General features: G+C 37.4%; 1 protein-coding gene and 1 long non-coding RNA gene across 4 annotated transcripts in view; both read right to left on the reverse strand.

Annotated features, from left to right (window-relative positions):
- LOC107731851 (uncharacterized) overlaps positions 1-99 on the reverse strand; it is a 7,046-nt gene extending 6,947 nt beyond the window's left edge. The window contains exon 1 of the long non-coding RNA XR_001638811.1: positions 85-99. This is a non-coding gene — a long non-coding RNA (uncharacterized LOC107731851). The remainder of the gene's footprint in view (positions 1-84) is intronic.
- A 7,166-nt stretch (positions 100-7,265) lies between these two features.
- LOC107731849 (gastrula zinc finger protein XlCGF8.2DB-like) lies at positions 7,266-15,231 on the reverse strand. Of its 3 annotated transcripts, none has more exons than XM_016543044.1 (3): positions 15,134-15,231; positions 14,832-14,943; positions 7,266-8,375 (listed from the first exon to the last, which is right to left on the reverse strand). In XM_016543044.1, the coding sequence occupies exons 2-3, from the start codon at positions 14,914-14,916 to the stop codon at positions 7,591-7,593; spliced, it is 870 nt and encodes a 289-aa protein (XP_016398530.1). In that variant the 5' UTR covers positions 14,917-14,943; positions 15,134-15,231; the 3' UTR covers positions 7,266-7,590. The 3 variants fall into 3 exon arrangements, with proteins under 3 accessions (XP_016398530.1, XP_016398528.1, XP_016398529.1); XM_016543042.1 differs by having other exon boundaries at positions 14,832-14,956; XM_016543043.1 differs by lacking the exon at positions 15,134-15,231 and adding an exon at positions 15,033-15,097 and having other exon boundaries at positions 14,832-14,956.
- Between the last annotated feature and the right edge of the window lie 1,344 nt (positions 15,232-16,575).

Consider the following 16,575-nt stretch of genomic DNA (forward strand, 5'->3'; position numbering starts at 1 on the left):
GATTGCAACATTCATTTAAACCGTGGATATCGTCCTCTTTTGGAAGACCAAACAAAGTAGTTTCGCTTTCACAACGAAGCACACAGCGTCTTCAGGATATGGTGGCGGCAACAATACTACGGTGAGAATAAAAGTTACGCCATCTTTCTTTGCGTGAACATTTGGGAGGCTTTATGCAAATCTTCCCACATTGTGACGTAGGTATGTGGGGGCGTGTTAAAATGAGGCGTTTTTAGAACGAGCCGTTTTAGGTAGGTGTGGCTGACTCTTAACTTTTATAAAGAATATCTCTTTGGATTTGAGACTTTAGTCTTTGCAACTTTACAGATCTTCTTTGTGCACCAAGAGCTTGTAACACTCCAAAGAGAAAGGAAAACTTTAAATCGCATCATATGACCCCTTTAATGACAAAGTCATTACGCAGAAGTTAAACCAAAATTATGAATTTAGACATTTGTAGTGGATGCGCTTGATCACATGTTTTAATGACAGCGAGGAGTGCACAATAATTAATCTTTAAACTAAACTGCAGATCTCATGTTATGAGAAAAATATTTTTTAGTGAGAACAATTATCAGTGATGTGCACTTACTTCGATATTATGGCAGACACTGCTGGATTTGGTGGTCGAAAGGTCCATTCTTCAGTTTGAAAAGGACCAATGATAATATCTTACTGTACAACCGCAGCTGCACGGAGGTGATGTCGTCGTGTGAAGGCATCTCAACAACATTATGAAAAACACAACTGTATTTGAAGGATACAACTTGAAGAAAACGGTAAGATTTGCACGTTTCCTTTTAAAAAAAACATACTGAAATACTGAGGAGTGGAGCGGGAATTGGGGAACCAGGAGCGGAGCTGGAGAGGAGTGATTATTAAATGCTCAGAGGGTGGAGGGGAAATTGTTCTGACTGGCATTAGGGGGGCCTACAACTTGTGATTCGCGGATTTGCGTTATGCCACTGTGTCCAGCAGCTCCGCCTCTGCCCAAGGACCCCACATCTGTGTCCAGCCCTGGTTCTGCGTTCACCAACTCTGCCTCTGCGCCCAGTGACCCCAACTCTTTGTGTAACGAACCCACCTCTGCACCCATCGACCCTGCCTTTACAGTCAATATTTCAAATGTATTTTACATGCCAATAAAAAGAAAGCAGAGACAAACGCATAATGGTAATTATTTTTCCTCCTTTGTAATTCTTATTGTTAAACTACATTGTCCATTTGAAAGCTATTTCAGATAAAGTTGTTGAAAAGTTAACAAATAACATTTGAAAAAAAAATTATCTAGTTTCGTTTTGTTGTTGTTTAAATCTGTTTTAATTAATTTTATTATTGCATTAGAGAATGCTCACATAACAGCCAGGATCTGTACCATGGAGAGGTTGTGAGGGAGAGAGTTAGGGAGGTTGGTCAGAGTAATGAAAGAAAAATGCTACTAAATTATTAGTTTATTCATCTTTAAAACTTATAATGTTACATGTATCTTTTCCCACTGAAACAGTAAGTTAACACCACCAGTAATTGGCAACATCCCTATCCAGTTTCACTGTACAGTAAATTGCCCAGTTATATTATTGTTAGGTAGATAAGTACATGGAAATATCAGTAGCATAAATCAGTTTCTTTATTCCTTGTGCTGTTTAGCTTGAAAATGGCTTGAAGTTTAATGATGTAAAATAGATATTGATATATTTTTGTCTGTTTGTTCTTTAAGGGGAAGAAAATAATATATTTTTTTGTTGGCAGCCTTGCACATCCTGGTAAGTACATACATATATTTGGTAGCTTATTTAACCTTGTTGTTTCCTAAGAAATTGTGCTTATCCATGAACTTTACGGTCATTTTGACCTGAATTTATACCTGTAATAATATAAAAAATCATGTTAGTTTGAAAGGTAAAGAACGTTTGTTGTCCGTATGTCATGCCTGCTTCATTTTTCTTTTCTTTTTAGTTTTACAAACTAAAAACAAGAAAGAACAAGCCATTTTTTTTCATTATTATGTATAAATTGGTATTCATTTAATACGTCATTTTCACATATTAAGGCATTGATACCTCTTTCATCTGATCATGAAGCCCCACTCGCTGTTAATTATTCATGCGATTTGAAGAAATAAGAAAGGTTGCTGAGAACATGATTAGATATAACATGACGTGAGAGATTGCAAGCCATCATTCTGATACAATGTTTGGTGTATTTTCTATTATTATTATTTTTATATGAAATTACTTGTTCCCTTCACTTTGGATAAAAGTAATATGTTAAAAATAAAAACATATACCTATTATATATACATATATATACAGTATCTCACAGCAGTGAGTACACCCCTCACATTTTTGTAAATATTTGATTATATCTTTTCATGTGACAACACTGAAGAAATGACACTTTGCTACAATGTAAAGTATTTTAATTTGGAAAATTGCACCTGCTTAATGAATACGTTATTGTAGGACGGCAGCAGTGGAATCACTCAAAACAGAATGAGATGAAATTGTTTTTAATTATGAATGCATCATTGTGTGTTGGACGAGTTAGATTAAACGTAAATATTGCAAGAAATCCACTGTCGTTCACTGTTTATAAATTTGCCACCTGCAGTTGTCACAAACATCAATTTTACATTGTGCCATTTTCATATATCTTGCTTCTAGAGCGTGTTTGATTTAGTTTACCCCAAAGTGTTAATTACTACATTAACTAACATGCAGGAACTAACATGTAATTAAGGTAGTGTTATTCATGCAGTAGTTCATATGACTCATGTCGTAGTTAAGTTAGCTCATCATTAGTTCATAGTCAAGTAATTATTAATTCAGGTATTAGTACATGATAATTCATGTACTGTTATTGTAAAGTGTTACCCAGAAAGCTTGTCTGAGTTACAGAAATTCATAAATGTTAAATTGGAGAAAGAAGTAGTTCTGTTTCCTGACATGTGTAAATAACAAAATTATGGATTTGAGATCTCTGTCAAAACATAGTTCTTCAAGCGTGTTACAATTATCCTATTTTCTAAACTATAGATGTCTTAAATCAGCAGCTTTGTCCTGTCTTTTGCATATACAAATGCTTCTTACCATTGTACCACAATAACTGCTGGCCACCAGCAGCTACAAATATGTACATTACAACTGCAATTGTGGCCCTCATGAAATGCATTTCTTACCTGTTGGATTGTCGAAAAATTTGGATAATGGAAACCACAGTTGACCGTCTGAGATTAGGCTGGACTCTTTCACTTGCCTCTCTGTGACAGACCATGATTTATCACGTGGTCTATGATGGTGGCTTATTTCATCAGTGACAACAGCTCTTACTCTCCTTTGAATTGCACCAAGCATTCTTACTCCTCTCCCCTACCTCTCCTTCTCCCTTGTCCTGGTCCAACTACTCCTCTCCCTGGTCCACCTTGTCCTCTGCGTCCAGACATTTTATTTATTTTTTGTTCTCTATTTTTTGGAACAAAACCAGTCCAGAGAGTGCCTTTTTATTGTGCATGGCCATGTAATATAAAGACTTGGAATTAATCATTAAGATTGGAATCAGCTATTTCTCAATTATCAGTAATTAAAATAATTCTTATCAGCTCTTTTAAGCTGCTGTGAGAAAAATAAATAAATAAAATGTCTGGACGCGGGAGAGTTGGACAAGGCAGAGGACAAGGTGGACCAGGGAGAGGAGTAGTTGGACCAGTACAAGGGAGAAGGAGAGGTAGGGGAGAGGAGTAAGAATGCTTGGTGCAGTTCAAAGGAGAGTAAGAGCTGTTGTCACTGATGAAATATGCCACCATCATAGTGATAAATCATGGTCTGTCACAGAGAGGCAGGTGAAAGAGTCCAGCCTAATCTCAGACGGTCAACTGTGGTTTCCATTATCCAATTTTTTCGACAATCCAACAGGTAAGAAATGCATTTCATGAGGGCCACAATTGCAGTTGTAATGTACATATTTGTATTTGTAGCTGCTGGTGGCCAGCAGTTATTGTGGTACATTTTTTGTTGTTCTAAAGGACACAACGACTTCCTTGCTCTGGGGGAAGAAGAAAGCTGCTTAATGAAGACCAAGAGCATGCAATTGTAAGATGGGTCATTGTTGACAATGCAATAAAACTCAGAGAAATTCAGGCCAGAATTGTACAGGACAACCTGCTATAGAATGTTGAAAGCATCAGCCTGGCTACCATTGCTCGGACTCTGAACAAACACAAAATTCCAATGAAACAGCTGTACACGGTTCCCGCACTATGATCGACTATATGTTCCTATTGGATAGAAAACCTGTGCCAATGTTTTGACTGAATGACTCAATTTTGAATCGGGTTTGCTGTGTTTTGATAGAGTTAGAAAATGTAGAAAAAGGTGTTCGGCATTTTGAAACGTAGAGTTTGTATTTATTTAACAAATTGGGGTTTTGGCCATAAAATTAACTATTTGGCTAATTGTGTGATGTAGGTGGGTTGCTGTGTTAAGAGTTTAGAAAAAGTACGTTAAGTATTGGTAAACGCTTGGTAGTTCAGGTCTATTACAGTTTTTTTTCAATTGCTAACATCAATCATCAAATTAACCTTCGCATTAAGTTTCTCAATGAGGCTAAGCAATTGCATATATTGCTATAAACTTGGGGTTTTATATTTTCACTCTTCTAAACTCATTCTTTCCTCACTGTCTTTCTTTCTGCAATCTGTGTGAATGTGTGTGTTTATGTGTTAGATTAGGTTACATGTCTTAAGACTTTATTAGATAAATCTATTTCTATTGAAAAGTAGTATCTAGTGTTTTGTGCTTACAAGTTAATGTCTTAAACTGCCGATCTTGCTTATGTGCTAATTAATAGTGTTTTCACTATATTTTGGATTTGCACTATATCCATTGCAAAGTTGATGTTATACGGCTCGTTCAATGAATTGCTGGCCGACTCAGTGATCAGCCGTAAAACAGTGATTCTGTTCAAATTCCTTATAAAATCAAAAATAATTAATTGACCTGTTTCCCTTACTATATATATATATATATATATATACATATTCAGTGAGACGACTGTGATATGCACAAAGCTTTATTAGTGAAAAGCCAGTATACAAACTCAGCATTCTTGCACATTCCTTAACATATTTGGTGTTGCCTTACAGTAGTATACTAAGCATGTGGTAAGAAGCATTTGTATATGCAAAAGACAGGACAAAGCTGCTGATTTAAGACATCTGTAGTTTAGAAAATAGGATAATTGTAACACGCTTGAAGAACTATGTTTTGACAGAGATCTCAAATCCATAAGTTTGTTATTTACACATGTCATGAAACAGAACTACTTCTTTCCCCAATTTAACATTTATGAATTGCTGTAACTCAGACAAGCTTTCTGTAGTAAGGTCAGCTTTGCTGTTTGCTTCGTTTGTAGCACAGTAAGCTTGGGAGACCCATGAATCTTTCTTATTGTTATAGCAGCAAAAAGCCATCCACATGTGTGAAGGAATGTTCACTTTCTCCTTCATTTTCTCGGTGCCAGGTATAGCTCCTGTCAGCACATGGGCCACAACTTTGTTGTTGTTACTAAGGCAGTTTTCATTCATGTTTTTTTGAAAAGTTTCTTCCTTGATGTTCCATATTCCATTATTAAAGCTTTCCTCCTGTGGCACAGCATTGGTCAGGGTGAATGTAGAAGAAGCAGTTTCTAGATCAGCTGCATGGCTGCTGGGAAATAAACGGCCAGCTCTAGGAAGGGTTCTGGTCGTCCCAAACGTCTTCCATTTAAGGATTATGGAGGCCACTGTGCTCTTAGGAACCTTAAGTGCAGCAGAAATTTTTTTGTAACCTTGGCCAGGTCTGTGGCTTGCCGCACCACAGGGATCAGTCTTCTACGTGTATTTATGCTTTGCTTTGAACAAAAACAGCGTATGCTTGTGGCGTGCCCATGCGGCTGACACAGAACAGCGTATGCTATTTGTGTCCAGCGGATATTCTCCAAAATGGCGCTACGCTGATCAGATGAGACGAATTGTTGAATAAAGTTATTTTTATTTTCTTTGCATACAAAAAGTATTCTCGTCTCTTCATAATGGTCAGATTGAACCACTGATGGCAGATGGACTATTTTGACGATGTTTTTCATACTTTTCTTGGCCTTGACAGTGTTATTTACTTGGCAGTCAATGGGACAGTCACAAGCCTCCCGGTTTTCATCCAAAATATCTTAAATTGTGTTCCGAAGACATGGGGGTAAGTGATTAATGACAAAATTTTCATTTTGGGGTGGAGTAACCCTTTAAGGGGCCATGGAAAACATGCAGTGATGGAGGGCCTCCAGAAATGTGGTTGGGAACCACTGTTCTAGAGAAATGAAATTGAGTTAATCTGACAACACCCCTCATGCTGATCACATTCAATAACTTACATTAAGACGCCGCCCATTACAGTAGTGGCCATTTTGAAAAGTACAGCATTCTGTTTTTTGCTACTCCTTCAAAATTTGTCCAATTCTTACAAAAACTGGCAGAACAGGATGCTGATCAGAATTGGGATATTATTCTTTCTTCAAAAGTTCTGATGTTGAAGCAAAATTGGTTCAGAGGCTGTATCTTGGCCAAACTTTATCGAAGCGATCTAAACAAAACTTGGTAGGCTTCATCAGCACCATGAGTAAAGTTGGCAACAGTGGCACCAATGGTTTATGAGATACAAAAGATGGCTATTTTGCTAGTAACTTTTGAAGTTAGTCAGAAAATCATCTTGTTGTTTTCTATGGATCCTTGGGTCATACCAAATCTGTAAATGTCAATTTTGCCAGGATCAGATGAACCGCCTCTCCGCCATTTTTAAATTTGTCATAAATTGCAATTTATGATATGGGCCGACATATCAGCACAAACATTTTGTAGGGATTACCAACAGCATGTCCCAGAGGTACCTAGAATGCCACCTAGAGTTCCAGAGATATAAGGATTTTTGCATAAAATTGTCCAAATTTAGTTTTCTCTGTATCAGTACATTCCTTGGCTAATACCAATTCTTCACTTCACCAGCAACAGAGTGAGAAAGCTTCCAGCCCGACTGAAAGAGTCTGCGGTTTCATGTAGTTTGGGCAAATCCACAGCCATAAAAGACAACGCTGATCTCAAATCCACCAACTTGTTTAAAGAACCAAATTATCCAGAGATCAATTATCATGATTAAAAGATCTGGCATCTGTCAAATCATCTCAGGTGTATTAAATGAGGTATGAAGAATGGACCCATGATAATCAAAACCAAATATGCATTTTATTTTGGCAGACTATTCAAGACGTAAAGGCATAACCTTATTCTTTGAAGGGTGTGGGGAACAACAACTCATTTACATTTAAAGACATGCACAAAAATAGCACGTTTTATTTTTGCTTCCACTCAAAAATGGTAATTCTCAGAATGACATAATAAATGATCGATGGGCTATTTTGGGCTGAATCACAGACACATTTTGAGGACGCCCGAGTTATATTACATCTAGTAAAAAAGGGGCATAATAGGTTCCCTTTAATTCACAGTAAATTTGCCATCATAGAAATGGAAGATAATGCCCAGAATGCATGGTTTTCTACAGTATATCACTTTTTTAATAGAAAATAGTGCTGTCGGATTGCAACTGACATTTCAGGTCCATCTGGTTTGTGAACAATGTGAACTCTTTTGTGCATTGTAAGATTTACTTTACATCTGTAGCTCTTTCCACACTGACCACATACGAACGGGTTTTCTCCAGTGTGGTCTCTTAAATGGGCGTTATATGTTACTTTACTTCTGAAGCTCTTTCCACACTGACTACATACGAACGGGTTTTCTCCAGTGTGGACTCTCAAATGGGTGTTAAATGTTACTTTATGTTTAAAACTCTTTCCACAGTGTGGACACATGTAAGGCTTCTCTCCACAGTGAATTGTCATGTGTTTTTTAAGTATTCTTCTTTGATTGAAACTTTTTCCACACTGAGAGCAGGTGAAAGGTCTCTCTGCAGTGTGAACACTCATGTGGCCGTTGAGGTGTCCCCTATCAGAGAAACTTTTTCCACATTGTTGGCAGGTGAACGGCTTCTCTCCGGTATGAATTCTCATGTGCCTGTTAAGGCTTCCTTTTTCAGTGAAACTCCTTCCACACTGTTTGCATGTGAAAGGCTTCTCTCCTTTGTGAATTCTCATATGGACTTCAAGGTTTGCATGTCTAGAGAAACACTTTCCACACTGAATGCAGGAGAGGCTTCTATTTTGTGTGGATGTCTTGTTAGTCAGTGAGCAACCAAAAGTTTTTTCTCCAGTTGTGAAATCGAAATTTTCATACAGATTTTGTTCTTCCTTTTCATTCAGTTCTTGACTCCCCTCTTTCAGCGGCATCAGGCCTAGGGTTAAAACAGAGAAATTAAAGACAAAAAACAACAGACATCAAAACAAGGCCGGGACACACCAAGCCGTCGGTCAACGTCAGGCCATCAGTGAGCGTCTGTCGGGCTAGTTTGTTTGGTGTTTCTCACATCGGCTCTCGTCGGGCTCACGTCAGTGGCTGTGTTGCACATGTTGAATCAGCGTATGGGCCGTCAGCATGAGTAAGAACTCTGATTGGATGCCTAGTTTCTCGAAGCAGTCATTGCCAGAGAATTAAAGTGAAAGTGATGAAAATGAACACAGACAGAAGGATGTTCTAATGTTATGTGATCTTACCCAAGCATTCAAGTTATCAACATAACTGATATTCAAAATGGTGAGCAAGCGCAGAGTTGTTTACGTTTCGTATATCATTGTTTCGGTTTCTCCTTTTGAATGACTATTCAATACTATTAAAAGCTGCTGATATAGACAGCTACATCTCATGCAGGCGCAGAACGCATGTGTTAGTTTGCAGTCGGCTGTAGTCTGAGAGCTGTGTTCAAGTACAGCTTTTTGTTCCAGACGCCGACGACACGAGGCGACAACACCGTCTGCTTTCGTTGCTGCTAGTTTTTTGAAGTCGGCTCGGTGTGTCCTGGCATTTAGACAAGTGGTTGTCAACATTTTTTGGCCCAGCCACCACCCACCCAAGCCATGGTTTGTCGTGGTGGATATGAGGGATTCTTACTTTCTCATATAGACTGTATAAGACCACAGGAAGTTCCTCAGGTTCACTTTTGGGAGCATAGTGTACCAGTTTTGAGAACTTCCATTCTGCCTGGCAGTAGCACAATATTGGCGCTTTTCCACTGCATGGTATGGCTCGGTACGGTTCACTTTTGGGGGGTTTTCCACTGGGTACAGTACCTGGTACTTTTTTTGATCACGGATTGGCCGGAGAGAATCGCCACTACCTGCGTCACTGAATTTGTGACACAAACACAAAAGAACCGCTAGATTTAAATCAGCACAGCCAGTGAAGGATCGAACGCAACTGTTTTGAACGAGCGCACCTTTTTTAACAACCAAAAAGTGGCTGTTTCGGTGTCTTTTGAGGAAGTACAGACGTTCCTCTCGTTGATAGCAGAGGAGCGGATCCAGCGAGAGCTTGATGAGGCGACGCGGAATGAAAACGTTTTTCAGGAGTCGTGGCAGTAGAGGCGCCGCAACTATAACGACGCAAACCGTGCCGAGCCGTACCGTACTAAGCCGAGTAGTACCACGTAGTGGAAAAGCGCCATATATGTTCACAAAGTGCATGGATGCAATTCTGGCTCTATTTACACTGCAAGGCTTAATGCATCAATTTAGTCTTTTGACACAATTGACAGTACCCGATTTTTTGTCTTGTTAACGGTTATCGGATATCGGTGTTTACATTAATCCTGACCCCCAAACTTATTCTGTTTGTGATCACTTTACTATTGACATGGTTGACCCTCGGGGTATTGAATTACAAGTACTTATACAGTTCACACTGAGTTGGACCATGATTACTCACCAGCATGGTTAAGTGCTTTTCTGCAGTTTGACACAGAATGAGCGATTGCATGAGACATGTCAGTAAGTTGTACTGTAGGTTCTCTTATAAAATAGCCTACCTTTGGATGTTAATTCATGTTCATTTGTACTAGAGAAAGATATAATGGGTTCACTTGCCGCTTGAACTGAGGCGCTAAAGCGATTGCGCCTGCCGCATTAAAAAGCCCCAAAACTGTATTTATTGTATGAATCTGGCAGAATTTTAAAGCTGATACTTTGTTTATTAAAAAGTAACAAAGCTTATTGTGATTACTGGACGGCAAGTGCGCTACAAATAGGCTAATATGAAATTAACAGAACACAGCATTTAGACTAGGGGTGGGCGATATGGCAAAAATATCAAGATTTTTATAATGTATATATATATATAGATAGATCACGATTTTAATCACGATTCTTTGTCATGTTAGTTTTACTATTTTGCAAGTTGTCTGAGCATTACAGCCAAACTAATTTCCCTATTATAAAGACAAAGCATTTCAAGGTAACAAAATATAAAAAAAGAATGGTTCATATTTAGGCCAAAGTGGGTGAAGATAAAAAAATATTTGTCATTAATTTATCTTTGTTATTCAAAAATAAGAACAAAGACACACATTACAAATACACATAATATACAAATAAAACAAAGTGCTTTGTTTTCTGGTACAGTAGGTGTATTTAGCAGGTGCATTCAAGAAATTGAATGAACAAATCTAAAAAAAAACACTATATAGTTTGATTTCTATTTAAGCAACTGTATTAAAGTTTTTCAGTCAAGAGTAGTGAGTGATTTTTCTTGTTTTAATTTATTGTTTTATTAATTAAAGGAATAGTTCACCCAAAAATTAAAATTCTGTCATCTGTCTGTAAGTTCTGTCATAGTGAGTAAATGATGGTATAAAAATAAAACACTATCAAGTTGTTTTAAACTTGAAGTTTATTTCTTCTGCTGAACAATGTTATTTTGAAGAATGTGGAAAACCAAACAGTTGCTGGTTCCCAGTGACTTAGTATTTTTTTTTCCTACTATCAAAGTCAGTGGCTACCAGCAACTGTTTAGTTACCCACATTCTTTAAAATATCCTCTATTGTGTTCAGCACAAGAAAGACATCAATACAGGTTTGGGACAACGTGAGTAAATAATGACAAACTAAATTTTAGGGTGAACTATCCCTTTAATGACAGACGGCTGCATGTTTAGTGCTGTCCCTTTAAGACCTGTATACATCCGTTTTTCTCTCAACTGTTTACTTTCATTTTAGACATAACCAACTTAGTCTATATGTAAACCTTGTGTGTTTTGACAGTATTAGCGCTAAAGATAACTTAGTTCAGTGATCAGGCACTGTTTAACAGGTTTTTTAGTTTAAAAACCTGTTAAACAGCGAATGAAATGTTTAACCGGCAAGGCTTTAAAGCAGATGCAAATAATGTACTTTTGTGATTGCGAATAAGTGCAGTGTCCCGTGAGAGTTACATTCACATCAGTGTTAACTCTGTGGAAGAGTATGTCGTGTTGTACAGTATATTGATACGAAGGCACCAGAACTGTAACTGGTCGAATGTGCGCTGTAGCACGATACTACAATACTTCTTCAAAAGCAGATCGTGGAGACATTTGTGCTGTCCCTTTAAGACCTGTATACATCCGTTTTTCTCTCAACTGTTTACTTTCATTTTAGACATAACCAACTTAGTCTATATGTAAACCTTGTGTGTTTTGACAGTATTAGCGCTAAAGATAACTTAGTTCAGTGATCAGGCACTGTTTAACAGGTTTTTTAGTTTAAAAACCTGTTAAACAGCGAATGAAATGTTTAACCGGCAAGGCTTTAAAGCAGATGCAAATAATGTACTTTTGTGATTGCGAATAAGTGCAGTGTCCCGTGAGAGTTACATTCACATCAGTGTTAACTCTGTGGAAGAGTATGTCGTGTTGTACAGTATATTGATACGAAGGCACCAGAACTGTAACTGGTCGAATGTGCGCTGTAGCACGATACTACAATACTTCTTCAAAAGCAGATCGTGGAGACATTTCGTGACAATCATGATATCGCACACCCCTAAATAGACTAATATCTTGATAACAAGAAGCCATATTAGTAATGGTTATAAACTAGAATTGTTAACGATATTGCCAATATCCATGCAGCTGACAGCTTTACCTGTTGAGCACGATATAGACACTGCTTTTGTACACTTTCACTTTGCACGTCTCTCTCGCGATACACAACTGAGCTGCATTTAGCAGGTGTGCCGTCAATACTGCTGTGCTGCAGAGACGAGGACTGCTTGAAACTCTTTTTTCCACTAAAACTTTGGTGCGCATCGTCTCAGTTTACTACGTGAACGTAACAAAAGATGTGATCGCAAAACAATAAAGACATGTTTTTTTTAAGTCATAACGTATAAATATATATAGTCGCCAGTGGCGACCTTAGCAAAAACTTCACTAGCAAATTAATATTTTTGGTTACAAATGCGACCGTTTTAGTCGCAGTCTGGAGCCCTGTGTAAAACAACTTATTCCCCTCTGATTTTTTGTTTGTTTGTTTGTTTTTACAACAGAGTGGAGTACTATCATTATTATACCGTATTGACCCGAATATAAGACGATGTTTTTTTCTTGGAAATGCGTTTGAAAAAACGCGGTCGTCTTATATTCAGGGTCTAGACTTTGACATGTCAATAATACACCCACAACAATAGGTGGCGCCAAATACGCATAAAACGAGTGTGCCATGAAATACGTAATGTAATGCGTGTTGTAAAGATCGCGAGTAAAAACAAAAGAAAAAGAAAACCTTACAGCTGCATGAACCGTGACTGTCATGTTAGCCTGATGGCACTAGCCTGAATGTCCTAATTCAGATGGGCTACCTGTTTTTTCTTTTTTTTATGGTATATCAAAAAGTGTATATTTTTTTAATGTGATTGTTGGTACAGTTTACCAGTTTTTGCCATACTTTCAAAACAAAAATGAAAATAGGAAAAATATGCAATATGAAAATAAATGCAGACAAAATGTGTTTTACTGAGGAAAAACAAGATTTGGTTTTTAAAAAGCCTTTTTCCAAAAGGTACATCTGGAAAAGGGGGGTCGTCTTATATTCGGGCCAATACAGTAATAGAATGAATTTTTGATAAGCCGTATTCCCTTTCCGACATGCACTGTATGCAGTAGACCACGGGGGGCCCAATCCTGTTCCTGGAGATCTACCTTCCTGCAGAGTTCAGCTCCAACCCTGATCCAAAGATGAATCTTTGAACGACTTGTTTGAGAGTCGTTGAGAAATTAAATGCACATTATAAGAAAATTAAAGTGTTGTTTGACCTACCATGCATGTGAGCCTGTTGTTGGGAACTCCCAAAACCAAATTATAAATATTTCAAATAACGTAATGGGGCACTTTAACATCTATCAACTAACATATATTTGCAGGTCTTATCAGTGAGCACATCTTGTATGGATTTTATGGTCAGATCTGTCTGCACTGTCAGACCATTTAAACATTTCTTTACACTTTTTTTCAGATGTTGTTAAATTTTACAGATGTCGTCTTGGACTGTTGCTAATATTAATATATAAATGTACATCTGTATCCCAACTCAAACTCTGTACTTTACCGTCAAATGTCCATTTCTGTAAGACAAATTATGTAACGATATTAGTAATTGCATTTGGTGAAATACAATGGTTATATTGTGATTAAGATTAGTTTCTGTCCTCTCTTTTTATTGCTATTTACGTTCAGGTAAGATAATAGTACAGTGCTTTTACAGACAAATAGAAAAATGTAAATTATGCACAACAAATGTAATCACTCACAATTATCGGTTTGCATTAAGCAAAAAAATTTTTTTTTAGACACTTGCATAATTAAATGATAGAAATTAATGGTTTTCATTAAAGGGGTCATATGATGCGATTTCAAGTTTTCCTTTCTCTTTGGAGTGTTACAAGCTCTTGGTGCATAAAGAAGATCTGTAAAGTTGCAAAGACTAAAGTCTCAAATCCAAAGAGATATTCTTTATAAAATTTAAGAGTCAACCACGCCTACCTAAAACGCCTAATTTTAACACGCCCCCACATGTCTACCTCACTATGTGGGAAGATTTGCATAACGCCGCCCAAATGTTCACGCAAAGTAAGAAGGCGTAACTTTTATTCTCGCTGTAGTATTGCTGCCGCCGCCGCCACGTCGTGGAGACGCTGTGTTTTGTTGTGAAAGCGAAACTACTTTGTTTGGCCTTCCAAAAGAGGACACAACTAGAAATCAGTGGTTAAAGGGATAGTTCACCCAAAAATGAAAATTTGATGTTTATCTGCTTACCCCCAGGTCATCCAAGATGTAGGGGACTTTGTTTCTTCAGTAGAACACTTTTGATGATTTTTAAGTCCAACCGTTGGAGTCCATCAGTCTTATAATGGATGGCAATGGTAACAAAATCTATGAGAGTAAAAAAAACATGCACAGACAAATCCAAATTAAACCCTGCGGCTCGTGACGACACATTGATGTCCTAAGACACGAAACGATCGGTTTGTGCCAGAAACTTTGAGTTTAGGGGTGGTTGAAAATTGTCATCATACCTACAAATACACAAAATAATGTTCTTTTTAACAACGTCATATGACCCCTTTAATTTCAATTTATAAGTAGCTAAATAAAAATGCTTTGTTTAAGCTACTTCCATATTATTTTTCCTAATTTAATCTGCAATGTCATAATAACGAATGCCCAACTCAAAGTAGGATCTTCTCAGCTGCACTTGAAGGCAGTGTTTAAAATAAAACCACTTTAATAATGACACTCGTATGATATTCTTCAAAAATAGTCATTTCTGTAGAGACTGACATTTTAATATCAAAAGCGGTTCAGCTTTGAGAATGAAAACCAACCTGTTTGTTCCTCAGTATCTTCTTGCTTCAGACTGAACACTTCTTCAATCCTCACATCTTCACTCTCCTCTTTAGTAAAGGCCATCTTTATAATAGTGTGTCTCAGCTGCTTCTGTGTGTGGAGTCTGTTTAAGAGAAGAAGAATGAACAGAAAGAAAAATACATCCAAACTAGCTCCCTAGTTCAGAGTGAGTTAATCACCTTAAATGCCCCGACTAGCCAAGAAACGCTAACACTACAGATTAAGTATTTAACTTCACATCGCTTGTAAATCTATAATATAATATAATAATAACACAAACCTTCGTTGATCCGAATCACAGACGCAGAAGCGCGGCGCAGCCTTGTGACGTCACACCACCATACCAAAATAAAAGTCCCGTTCGATTTTTTGAACGCATGGAAATGTACATGCATGCAGATATACATTCAATAATAATACAGATAATGAAACATATGTATTCGGAGTTTTATTCTTGGTGAAATATATGTTATATAAACACATGCTGAGTAATTGTGTTTTTTTTTTGTCATTTTTGTTTGATGCATTACACAGTGTCGTAGCAAAAAATGTCATTTATACAAGGCTTGTCAATAAAATAAAAACTTTATTAGGGACAGATTTTATATATATATATACATGTACCGTATTGTCCCAAATATAAGATGACCCCCCTTTTTCCAGATGTATCTTTTGGAAAAAGGCTTTTTAAAAACCAAATCAAGTTTTTTTTCTCAGAACACATTTTGAATAAAATAAAAAAATACAGGGAAAAAATAATATTGTGAAAAATTATTACGATGTAAAATGACGTCTTTCTATTTTAATATACATTAAAATCGAATGTATTCCTGAACACAGTAATCTTTAGTTACCTCAAAGTGAAGCACAACGACTTGAATCAGCTATGCTCGGCGGAAACAATTCTTCAAACACGGGTGAATCAACCCTCGTTCCCAAACCTAAGCAACAATCCATAGCATAAGGCTTTAAAGGGGTCATGAATGGCTTTTTTTATTATTTTGTACTGTTCTCTGAGGTCCACTTATAATGTTATCAAAGTTTTTACATCAAAACACATAATCTTGAAGTAATATTTTCTGTCCTGTTTTGACCCCCCTCTTCATTTACGCTGTCTGAAACCGCGTACTTTCCTACTATATACGTAGTATGTGAAAAACAGTGTGCGAGGCGAGTAGTATGTCCGAATTCATAGTATTCGAAAAACAGTAGGCGAGAAGTAGCTGGATGACCTACTGCTTCCTCCCGAATTCTGAAGTGCGCGCACACGGCGGGAATGCACCTTTTAAGTTGGTTTGCCAACCGCCATTAAATCCTAAAAGAAGAAGAAGAAGAAGAAGAAGAAGTGTGCACACGATGGACACTTTACTGTCCCATGAGGCCACGGGAGAGGAGGTATATGCCTCAGCTTGTCAATGTAGCACTGATGGATTGATCATGACTAATGTTTAAATACTGTTTAGACTTTACAGATGAACACACTCGTCTCCTCATCAAGTGGAGAGTGGCTAATGAAGCCCTCTTCACTGGAAAGCGTAATGCTGCTATCAAAGGTTTTGAGTAAGTATACTAGTTATGTAAAATGTACTTTTATTCAGGTGCTGTTGACAGTGAAAGTAGTACATACTAACACTTCAGGCAAAAGTCTTACTGCCTTCTTTTTATGCTTGATTTCTGTGCATTTATTGCAGCGTTTTTGTGACAGAGCAGAAATTTGAGTGC

This window comes from Sinocyclocheilus rhinocerous, unplaced genomic scaffold (assembly GCF_001515625.1).
Source record: "Sinocyclocheilus rhinocerous isolate Xijiao unplaced genomic scaffold, SAMN03320098_v1.1 scaffold1030, whole genome shotgun sequence".
Taxonomy (NCBI): domain Eukaryota; kingdom Metazoa; phylum Chordata; class Actinopteri; order Cypriniformes; family Cyprinidae; genus Sinocyclocheilus; species Sinocyclocheilus rhinocerous.

What these genes read in the sequence shown, in the direction of transcription:
- LOC107731849 (XM_016543044.1), bottom strand. Translation starts at nt 14,916, where the DNA reads ATGGCCTTTACTAAAGAGGAGAGTGAAGATGTGAGGATTGAAGAAGTG. An exon ending in AGATACTGAGGAACAAACAG is followed by an intron (nt 8,376 to 14,831) that starts GTTGGTTTTCAT and finishes TTTTAACCCTAG; the next exon opens with GCCTGATGCCGCTGAAAGAG.